Source organism: Akebia trifoliata, chromosome 12, assembly GCF_017979445.1.
Source record: "Akebia trifoliata isolate Shusen 1 chromosome 12, ASM1797944v1, whole genome shotgun sequence".
Taxonomy (NCBI): Eukaryota; Viridiplantae; Streptophyta; class Magnoliopsida; order Ranunculales; family Lardizabalaceae; genus Akebia; species Akebia trifoliata.
In genome coordinates, this window is record NC_141386.1 from 36,255,207 (window position 1) to 36,266,623 (window position 11,417).

Sequence of the window (11,417 nt, forward strand, 5' to 3'; positions counted from 1 at the left end):
AACTTGTAAAGTATTTTGAAATGACTGAAAACCTAAACTCGTGTAAAGTATTTTGAAATGACTGAAAACCCTAACTCCTACCCCATAGTAGTTGTTAGTAAATCTTGACAATTAAAAAAAAAATCAAATAAAACTTCATTCGAACTATTTTCTATTGAATTAATTAAAAAAATGGATAAATTCTACAATGTCACACTTGAGTCGGTTCCAATTGAATATTTTCAACTAGATTTAATTGACATTTTAAGCGGAAGCAGACTGTGGAGGGTGGTTTTTGTTAAGAGTTGTGATTTTTTGATCCCCCTCTAACACATGCCCCATATGCCCCTTGACATGGCATGGGCTAAAACCATAGATTTTGCCCTCAAGATACACAAATATACATCTTCATAAATATGTGTATTTGTTTATCTCGAGGAAAAGAATCTATGATTCTAGCACATGCCACGTTAGGGGCGTAGGGGGGGGGGGGTGTTAGAAATCATTATTCTTTTTGTTAAGGTCAATTTCATCATGAGTCGTGTTGGAGTGACCTCAAGCTGGAACATCATATTACACTTCTTGACGTGAAAGTGGATAGGAAAGATAGATGTTTTTCTCTCGTATCTTAGTGAAAAGTATCTATGGTTCCCATACACTTTCACATCAAGAAGTGCGATATGAGACTCTGACCCTGAGGTCAATTTAGCATTATTCTTTCATTATTTCACAATTTGTTTAGAGAACTTCTATTAACATACCAACATTTACTAATACACACCAATCTTCAAAAGGATTGGTATGTTGTTTGTAAAAGCTGGTGTGCCAATAGAATCATTTGATTCTTTAGGGTGGTGCAGTGAAAAAAACGGTGGGTGCAAATCGAATGCCCCATGCTGATGACGCCGCCCATTAGGGTTTAATCCATTCACGTGATCTCTACCGTCAACTAGAGAGGGAATACGATACGCTATAATGAATAATGATAGAGAAGACGAGGAGTTGTTTCTTGCTGTATTTAAGCATAACTGAGTAATGTTCGCTGTTAGAGGCTTGAATCAGAACCTCTTCTTCCGTAGAAGCATCGTCCATCTTCCTCTCATGGCGACCTCTCCCAGTAATTCTAGGTTTTCACCTTTCTCGACGGGTTCCCCTGTTAGTACACCTCCCAAGCGAGTTGGCACTCACAATGGTAGCTTTCACTGCGACGAAGCTCTCGGTTGCTTCATGATCCGTCTCACTGATAAGTTCTCTGGCGCTGAAATTGTTCGCACCAGAGATCTTCAGGTCTCGATTATGAGCTTTTCCACCCCCAAAGAAAATAAAATGATTTTTTATTCTTTTTTCGATGTAAAGTTGTTGGTTTGGCTGAGAATTGGATTGTTACGGTGCTATATGTAGGTTTTGGAGACACTTGATGCGGTACTCGATGTTGGAGGCGTGTATGATCCAAGCCGTGATCGTTATGATCATCACCAGAAGGGGTTTAATGAGGCTTTCGGTCATGGCTTCAAAACCAAACTCAGTAGTGCTGGGCTTGTCTACAAGGTATTCTAACATTTCAACATTTATGTGTGTTTTAAGGGGTTAAAAGTTGGGCCCCATTATTCAGAGTTTCCATTAGAGCAGATTTTTCTCTTCTCTCTGTAACTATCAAGAAAGGCTTGGACTTGTTTCAGTGTTCTTTGAAGTTCTTTGACCAACACAATACTACAAGTTGAACACTACATTGAACATGATCGGGTTTCAGATTTGGTTTTCTTAAACACTATGTTGGGATTGAGAGAAGTGGAGGGAAGAGAAACTCAGTTTCTCTCCACCATCTTTGGACTGACAGGAGAGAAATTGGGATAGCTTTGGAATTTTAAAATGTCTTAAAAAGCAGAGTTGGAATTATAAAATATTTTAAAAGGGTTTCTCTCCAAATCACTCCACTTTTGGAGTTTGAAGTTGTGATGAAAATTAATTGTTTTAAACGAATCAAGTTCTGCCAAAGAATAAAACATAACTAAAGACATAATCCAGTTGTCCATTAATTAAGATGTATGAGATTCAATTCACTCTATTTTAAAATCATCCTTTGTGTTACCTGAAAGTCCAATTTATGTTTTCTTGCTTTAGCATTATGGGTTGGAGATAATTGCAAAGGAGCTTCAGCTAGATCAAGGACACCCGGATGTTCATCGGTTATTTCTAGCTGTCTATAAAAGCTTTATGGAGGTATAGAGTTTATATGCCGCTAAATTTTGTAAAGTTTTGCCAGCTGTTTTATGTACGGATTAAATCATTTCATACAATGTAGATAAATGTGTTAGCTTGACTCATGGTGTGTGATACTTTTTACTTGCAACAGGCGATTGATGCTATTGACAATGGAATTAATCAATATGATACAGATCTGCCTCCAAGATATGTGAGCAACACAAACTTGTCTTCAAGAGTTGGAAGATTTAATTTGGACTGGATGGATCCAGATCAGTCACCTGAGAGAGAAAATGAGGCCTTTCAACGTGCAATGATTCTCGCAGGAAATGAATTTTTAGAGGTTAATTTTTCTTCAAGAGCTTTGCATATGATAGTGATGTTCTTCTATACTGAAATTGTTTTCCTAATTGCCTATTTCTCAATAGAAGACTTTTTTAACTTTAAACATCTCTGAAAATTGTAATATTGAAGGTTGAAAGGCATCAAAGGGGATTATTACTAACAAAAGTTTTCTATTCTCAGAATGTCCGATTTCATGCAAAATCATGGTTACCGGCACGGTCAATTGTTATGGAGTGCCTCAAAGCAAGAGGAGATGTTGATCCCAGTGGAGAAATCATGACATTGAATAAATTTTGCCCTGTAAGTAGGCATAATATATTTGCAATTTATATGTGTTGTTTGGTATAAATTTATGTCAATTTATATGTGTTGATACCAGTGGAGAAATCTTGACTTTGTCTGGGGGCAAGTGGCTGAAGTCATTCATTTAGGAGTGGCTGAAAATGCACAAGTCATTTTCAAAATGGTGATGGATGAGTCTCCCACCCAAACAGTTTGTGCAATAAACAAATACATAGGTTTCTCCTTGTTTACCTGTTTCAAGAATCTCACCTTATGTGGTTGTCTAGAAATATGATCTTTCATCTTTCCTGTTAGTTCTTTTAGAGAGTTGAAGTTGTTTCTCAGGGCTCTTGAAATGTTGGGTCTTTAACCAGTGTAGCTGTATCTCTACAAAAAATTCCTTAACCCTTTTAATTTATTGGTCTTAACACCAAATAAGAGAGGGTACCTTTGACAAAGCATATAATCATTGATGAGTTTTGAGGACACTAAAGCATGTTCAGGCTTTCTTGGTTTGTTGCTCCAATTTATTGGACACTCCTCAACAGGGAATTGATCTGCTTACAATATTGAGTACATGACACTATATCTAAGTTTTTTCAGTTTCATTTTTCTGCAAGTTCAACACAGGTACAGTCTAAACAGTTGCGCACCCTGTAAATGTTGTGTCATCAACATCATCATCATCATCAAAGCCTCATCCCTAATATTTGGGATTGGCTGGACTAATCCTGTTTTTCCATTCAATTCTGCCTAAAGTTATGTCATTGAATATACATAATTGGTTTGCACTGAAATGCCCCTTCCTATTGTAAAATTTGTCCTTCAATATCTTATAATGACTCATAAAAAGTACTTATATAGCTGATTTTTCTTAATGTTCAGAACATTCTTATAGAATTTGATTTGTTCTACAGTGGAAGCTCCATTTATTTGAACTTGAGGAGGAGATGAAGATCGATCCTTCCATCAAATATGTTCTTTATGAGGTAATCATATCTATTCTCCAGCATAATTTAGTATTGTTCATATGGACCAACTGGTATTTTCAGTAACTTCCACTAATTTTTAAATCATCAAAGATTCATTGTCTCCTTATGAAAAAAGTCCAAGTTCTTCTATATGCCACTTTGAGCAAATAAAAAAAAGTTGATGAATTTTTTTGGAAGATTTGCATTGGAGCCGGGGTTTTTTGGTTTCTTTTTTTTTTTTTTGTTTGGAGGGGTAAATAAACCCACAGCCAAATAAAGATCACTCCACCCCTAAAACCCTCGTTCTAGATCGTAAAATCCCTCTTCCAGCATCTTTCAACCCTTCTTCAAACCCAATAAAAGCTTTATCTAATCATCATTCATCAATTCGGCATCAGAGCTAGTTGTCTTGCATCACATGTCACTTTTTGGCAATGTGGTTGTGACAGCCTTATCCATATGCCTACATATGAATTTCAAATTTTCTTTTATAAAAATAGCCTGTGTATTCAGTTTGGTGTCGATCTGTAGGATGATAGGAGCAAAGGTTGGAGAGTACAGGCAGTGGCAGTATCTCCTGATAAATTCGAAAGCCGGAAGCCTCTCCCAGCTCAGTGGAGAGGTTTGAGAGATGAAGAACTGTCCAAGGAGAGTGGGATTCCTGGTTGTGTGTTTGTTCATATGAGCGGATTCATTGGTGGAAATCATAGTTATGAGGGAGCTCTGGCTATGGCAAGGGGTGGCTTGAAGCATTGATTACAGAATATGATGGTATCATTGGCATTTTAACCAATAGCGTTCTTGTTTGTAAGTGGCAGTCAGAGTGCCCATGTTCTTTTCAGTTATTGGTTTAACTTGCATGCTATTGTATGCAGTTTTACCGTGCTTTGGCAGAAATTTTATTTATCGGATTGGGTTTTTATCAATTTTGGTATGATTTACTACACTACACTACAGAAAGTATTTTATTATGCTGATCTGTAGTAGACTTGAGATTTTTATTGATTAACCAATTTTCTTCACATTAAATTTGTTATACTTCATTGGTATTCCCAATTTTGTATTCTATCCTAGGCACTGTTTTTGACATTAATGTTGAACATTTGCATTATTTCTTTACTCGGTATAATTCATCATCTTTAAGCCTTATTCGAAAAATTAGGGTTTGATCTAACTTTATACACCATTTATGATTGAGCATGCATGGTGTTTGTAGGTTGCCAATACTTCCAAGTTCAGTCACTATTGTTTGATTACTAACAATCTGGTTTTCTGTTCAAGCACCCCACGTGGCAGCCTAAGGTCCTAATGAGGTGGACAAACCTGAGTAAGGTACTTTTTTACTGTTTTCCATTCCACCATCTCTTTATTTCTTAATATTACTGGGCTGGGGAAACTTTATAACTTATTTAGTGGATCTAGAATTAGATTGCTTGCTTTATGAGAAGTATACGTAAAGTAAATATAAGAATATTACACTTCAAAACAGTTAAAAGAGGAACACAATTTACTATTATATGAAAACAGAACTCCTGCAATCATTCAGCATCGCCAGTCAAACCGAAAATTCATAGTAAAATAAAAAAAGAAAAGAAATGGGACGAAGCGAATATCAACAAGAACAAGACGACGCTTTCTTCAACTCACTCATCTCCAAATCAGCCCCTGAAATAACATCAATCTTTGATCCTTTGAGCATCAACACCACATCATCACCATCAGTTTTTCTTTGCTTGCACTCCAAGGCCTTCTTAGACACCACTCCGTGGATCTCCTCTAACAGCTTAAAGAAGGCACTCTCCACGTTGTCACCTTTGAGTGCGGATGTCTCTGAGAAGAAGAGCCCTTTTTCTTGTGCAAACTCGACAGCATCCTCAGTAGGAACTGCTCTGATGTCAGTGAGATCAGCCTTGTTTCCAATCAGCATGATCACAATGGAGTTGTCAGCGTGAGACCTTAATTCCTCCACCCACCTTGCTACATTATCAAAGCTCAGCCTCTTGGTGATGTCGTATACCAACATTGCTCCTAGTGCCCCCCTGTAGTACGCACTCGTAACTGCTCGATACCTGGGCCCATGAGGGAAAAAAAACACTGATCAAATGATCCTGATCGCTTATCACTCAAATTGATTTAATTGGTTTACTTCTTTTGGTTGGCCACCCAAACTTGGCTAAACCATGCGAATACATATGGCATCACTATTCCCCAGAATACCATCCCAGAATCTGCTCTATATCTCAAACTATAAATACAGTTTCATATATTATGGAATTGGAAGGTGATTGATGCATTGGTAGGTAATTATTGGATAACAAAACCTTATTCCAAAAATTAAATTATTTTAAGGGAGATTTAGATCTATTAAAATTCCTACAAGTATTGTGAAATTAGTCCCATTTTAAATGCAAGAGAAATAGCCAAAGTGTGAGCCTCACGAGGGCTTCTTTGGGATAAATACTAAAATTTTATTTTGAATAAATTAAAAGGGCTGCTATTGGCACACAAACTTTTAATTATTTCAGCCCAATTTCTTATATTATTTATCACACCCCAATTTCTTAGCTTATAATCTCAATATAATAACACTCGTTCAAACAAATTTCAATAGTTGTTGGTTTACAATTTTCGTTTGAAACCCTAAACTCCAAAAATAGAAATTGTGCACCAAAAAAAGAAGAGAGGGACCTTCTATATTTGCACCCCAACTTTTACTTATTATCAATCATTCATTTAGTTTCTTTAATTTTAATTGGGCTGTAATAAGTAAAACTAGCTGTGCCAATAGCAGCTCTCTAAATTAATACATGGGAAATTGTGTCAGTTGTTTTATGATGGTGCCTCGTCACCAACCACACCCAAACAGATTATGTTAAAAGATGGGTTTAAATTATAATTTTAATAATATACTTAATGTTTTTCATCGAGATATTGTATCTCGATGAAAAGCATCTATGGTTGGTTCTTATACACTCCGCATGTTACTTTAGCATTACCTTAACAACAAACAACAGACAAACAAATATTAATGCTGGAGTGACCTCAGTGGGGACACATGGGGTGGGGGAGGGGTTGCATCTTGACGTGATGGGGGCGTGCATTCCCGTAGATGCATTTTTTTTTTCAAGATACAGAGTAAAATGGATCTGTATCCCCTGCTGACGTCAATCTAGCATAAGAAAACCCATGCCTAAAATTTCTATTAAACACAAATATTCCTTTGTTTTTGAATCTCTCAAAACACCAGTGCTCGCTTATACGATGAACCCACACATTTTTGGGATGGACCCCCACACAAATATAAGTTGGTAATTAGATTAGATTAGATTTGGGGGAAGGCAGGTGACACTTGAGATTTTACGTATGTATTCCGTACGTAACATCACAATATCTTTGGGAAATAATGCTGAATCATGCATGCATCATTATCACTTATGATGATCAGAATGTTTTTTAAGTATGTTGGTCTCTGTACACAGTGTAGTCTGTAGTAGTACATCCGATGATCTTATATAAAACATCATCAATGTCCATTTTATTTAATTAATGAAGGTTAAGGATTACCTTTCTTGGCCAGCAGTATCCCAGATCTGAGCTTTGATGAGTTTGTCGTTGATGATGATAGTTCTAGTTTGGAACTCTACCCCAATAGTTGACTTTGAGTCAAAGCAGAACTCGTTCTTTGTAAACCTCGATAGGATTTGTGTCTTACCCACCGCTGAATCCCCAATCACCACCACCTTGAATACGTAGTCTATTTTCTCTGCAGGAGGAGGATGACCCCCCACTACTCCTACTCTCACATTCTCTTCTCCTTCCTCCTCCAACCCACTCTTCTTCATGTCTTCTTCTTCTTGCATCTTCTTTCTTTTTCTTTTTTTCAACCAAAATTAACTACAGGCCCCTAAATGAGCCAGTCTGGGTTGCTTCTTTGGTTTCCTTGCACTCCAGCTTTAAAATGATGTACTGAGACTGAGACAGAGAGAGACTGGACTTTATTAAGCAGTAAACACTGTCGGCGCTATAATTGTGCTCTCTCTCTCTCTCTCTCTCTCTCTCTCTTTGCTTACTTGTACCATATAGATTATTGAGGGAAGAACAGTGCCCTTGATTTAAGCATGAAATTTTGGTACCCACAGTAGAACTACGAAAATGCCCCCTCTCCATGTTGAGAACATAAAGACTTTTTGAGTTGGTTGATATGTAGGAACATTTTAGTAACATTTGCTATTCGGTGGGGGTTGGATCGTAAGACCAAAACAAAAATCTCAAACACCAAAAGTTGCTTGATTGGATGGATGTCTTTGACCCAATCATCCCATTCTACTCTTTGAGAAATTTTTTCCTTACTAACCTAGTAAAATTTACTCACTAAAGGTTCTTTTCCTCAAATGGACTATCACATCAGCTATCCCCTCTAAGTTTTTTTTTGAAAAACTCAGATTTAAAAAGAAAAAAAAAATACATTAAATACACATGGGTAACAACCACTTGAAGTTATTTTTGATCAAAAAAAAATATTCTTTTGAGGGCAGTTTTGGTACAAAATTCAAATTACAAGATGTATTTAATGCAATTTAACGTGTGCTCTTAAGATACAAATTAACAAAATCCAAAAAACCGAACAATTTATTTTGAGCTTATTCAAGATTTTAAAAATAATTGGTTATTGTATTCTATACGTAACACCCAAACTTAAAATTGAAATTTAGCAAGTAAAAATAATTTTACTTTGAAATTTTTTTTCTCTTGAAAATCGGATCATGTTTTTGGATGCTACGAGGTGAGTTCAAGGACCCTTAATAAGGGGTGGAATCCTTACTGACCTAGCAAGGTTAGTCTTGACTCTTTTACATTTTATTTTTATTTTTTTCTTTTTAAGATTTTCCGCATCACCTCAAATGTATTAAAGTTTCTTAGGGATCGATAGGGTTAGTTGTCTTTAGAATCCCTTTTTCTTTTGGACCATTTCATGTTCCACTCATCATGATATTTTGACCCTAACAAAAATGAAGAGTCTAGGTCCTGTGTGCCTGGGAGTGTCATAGTTCCGTTACTCTCATCCTTTTTTGCACCGTCATGCAAGCTTTTCTCAAGTTCGAATCCCACTACCCATAAAAAAAAATCTTGGTGGCCATGCACTAGTCTGGTGTAGGGACTAGTTTAGTGCGCGTAAGCTGGCTCGGATACCCTTCGTTATCAGAATCAAAAAAAAAAAAAAAATGCAAACTTTTCTCGACCCTCTATCCTGTTATATTTACCTACCAACTAAACACAAAATATCAACATGATTGACAAGTTTTATCTGTTGGATTTTAGATAAATATCAATCAAATCATTCATGTTTTCTTATTTTTGCAAATCTCGAAGACTTATTTTATAAATCTCGAGATCTTTTTGACAGTGGATGAGATTTAGTGAGATCTTTTTTCATCATTATATTAATAAGACTAGTCAGAATCATTAAGGATAGCTTAGCATTACAATTAGATAAGTAAAAAAACCTTATGGTCAAATAGAATCATTAGAGAGGAGACTACATTTACCATAATGAATCATGACTTTACTATGAACTACAGAAATATCATCCGAGGTAAGGTGATTTAAAATGATTGCTACATTTCAGCATCATTATGCTACAAATCCTGAAAAAAGAGAAAAAAAAAAAAAAAATACCCACACAAAATTGGTCAAGAGTAGGAGGCCATCATCCAATCAGGTTTAAGTGGAGTAAGGTAGAACCACACCCAAAATACTCTCCTGACATGGCATGTATTAGAATCATAGATTTTTTACCTCGGGATATACATAAGCACATCTCCATAAATATTTACAGTTGTGTATCCCAAGGCAAAAAGATATATGATTCTTGCACATGCCATATTAGGAGAGTATTTTTATTATGTCACGTGAGGGAGTAAAAAAATCACTACTCCATTTAAAAATGAATCTTAGATTGAAAATTACTTGGAGGTTTCCCCAACTAAAGCAATGATAATTGACACCCCCCTCGTGGCATACTCATGATACTCCGATGTGCCACAACCATAGATTTTCTTTTATCAAAATACACAACTGCAAGGATTTATGGGGATGTGCAATTGTGTATCCCAAGCATAAAGTCTATGGTTCAGTGCATGCCACGTCAGGAGAGCATGCCACGTGAGAGAGTCAGATTATCACGACTCTATACGAGAACTCAAATCCTGTATTAACGGGTTGGGTTAAGTACCGCATTTGGTCCAAGAATACCATTAAGCTTTACATCATAGAGTACCTTATGGTGAGAATCTATGGATTATACCAGTATGCATCACCAATGTAACATGCTTAAATCATATTTTTCCTCCTCAAAATCTATTTCTAATTGTAAATTATTTTTATTTTTTTTTGTATCCCTACTCCTTGACCATCTGCTCAGCTTATGCTTCTAAGAATCTATAAACACGAATACAATCCGACGATCAAGTTAATTATCGCATGCATATTTGGGCAGTGTCATGCAATCATTTTGCAAGTATGATTATTTGTTCAGGAACTAATAGCTACTATCATTTTAGTTCATGTGATGTTGAATTCACACTTGATAGACTTTCTACTTTGGGATTTTTAAGATCCACATGTTGCTCTTGACAAACTCTCGATCAACATGTGACACAAATTAATGCAGAATAATTCCCATCTGTCCCCACACTAATATACATTCAGACACAATGTATATATAACCATATCTACTCATAATTGTTGGAGGTAACCTTATTCAGTTTTCTAAATTGCTCTATCATGGTATATGGAAGTAGTTTATTGATGCAAGACTCAGATTGTGATTAATGAACCACATGCTGATAATTTTTCTTTTTGAAAAAACCGATTAATTTTTTAAATAATCAAATAGACCATAAGTGGTGAGATATAAGGATATCCATATCTAATTATTTATCCACTTTTTAAAAGATGTTTTTATCCGACTTTTAAACAAATTTCAAACAGATATCCAAGTGGATATATAAGTTTCGTTGTGAAGATGATGGAAAAATCTTAATTTATTGTGAATTTACCATATTAAATTCAAAGAAACGAATTTTCAAGTTAGATATGACACATATCTATATTCGATTCTAAAAATATTTGATTAAAAATAACTACAAATAAGATTATCAAAATTTTTTACCGGATAAAAAATTTGTATCCATACCCAAATAATTTAGGTAGGATAAGAGTACTATACGACCCATTGCCAGCCCTACTTGTGCACGTCCCATCTCCCTCTATTTCTTTTAACATCCAACCCAAGTGTCGGTGGATCGAGATCGCACCCACTACTTCATCTCTAGTGGCCAAACCATCTATTTAGATCATCAACACGATTTGACCATTTTATTGTCAAACTAAAAAAAAATTTTAAATAGGCAAGTTGAGACATGACATGTTACATTTGCATCCATCGATCAATCAGGATCGTTGATATAGTCAAAGTATATTAATATAGTGTGAACACAATGATAAACTCACTGTTGACCTAGTCAAATTTTCTTAAGAATGATATTTGTCTAAAGTTGGCAGCATGTTAATAACCATGCCCATTGGTTGGACCCTAATACTGTGCCATGTGCTGCGACATGTTATGTGGAGTCGTTT

At 35.8% G+C, this 11,417-nt stretch overlaps 2 protein-coding genes across 2 annotated transcripts; one reads left to right on the forward strand and one right to left on the reverse strand.

Annotated features, from left to right (window-relative positions):
• Window positions 1-909: 909 nt before the first annotated feature.
• On the forward strand, window positions 910-4,817 carry LOC147389983 (uncharacterized). Its single transcript, XM_086417490.1, has 7 exons — window positions 910-1,266; window positions 1,381-1,527; window positions 2,101-2,199; window positions 2,333-2,524; window positions 2,707-2,826; window positions 3,726-3,797; window positions 4,311-4,817. The coding sequence occupies exons 1-7, from the start codon at window positions 1,015-1,017 to the stop codon at window positions 4,533-4,535; spliced, it is 1,107 nt and encodes a 368-aa protein (XP_086273616.1). The 5' UTR covers window positions 910-1,014; the 3' UTR covers window positions 4,536-4,817.
• A 455-nt stretch (window positions 4,818-5,272) lies between these two features.
• Window positions 5,273-7,831, reverse strand: LOC147389984 (ras-related protein RABA3-like). Its single transcript, XM_086417493.1, has 2 exons — window positions 7,344-7,831; window positions 5,273-5,848 (listed from the first exon to the last, which is right to left on the reverse strand). Exons 1-2 carry the CDS (start codon window positions 7,637-7,639, stop codon window positions 5,392-5,394), a joined length of 753 nt encoding a protein of 250 aa, XP_086273619.1. The 5' UTR covers window positions 7,640-7,831; the 3' UTR covers window positions 5,273-5,391.
• Between the last annotated feature and the right edge of the window lie 3,586 nt (window positions 7,832-11,417).

What these genes read in the sequence shown, in the direction of transcription:
- LOC147389983 (XM_086417490.1), top strand. Translation starts at nt 1,015, where the DNA reads ATGTTCGCTGTTAGAGGCTTGAATCAGAACCTCTTCTTCCGTAGAAGC. An exon ending in TTCGCACCAGAGATCTTCAG is followed by an intron (nt 1,267 to 1,380) that starts GTCTCGATTATG and finishes TGCTATATGTAG; the next exon opens with GTTTTGGAGACACTTGATGC. An exon ending in CATTGAATAAATTTTGCCCT is followed by an intron (nt 2,827 to 3,725) that starts GTAAGTAGGCAT and finishes TTTGTTCTACAG; the next exon opens with TGGAAGCTCCATTTATTTGA.
- LOC147389984 (XM_086417493.1), bottom strand. Translation starts at nt 7,639, where the DNA reads ATGCAAGAAGAAGAAGACATGAAGAAGAGTGGGTTGGAGGAGGAAGGA. An exon ending in GATACTGCTGGCCAAGAAAG is followed by an intron (nt 5,849 to 7,343) that starts GTAATCCTTAAC and finishes TCATGGGCCCAG; the next exon opens with GTATCGAGCAGTTACGAGTG.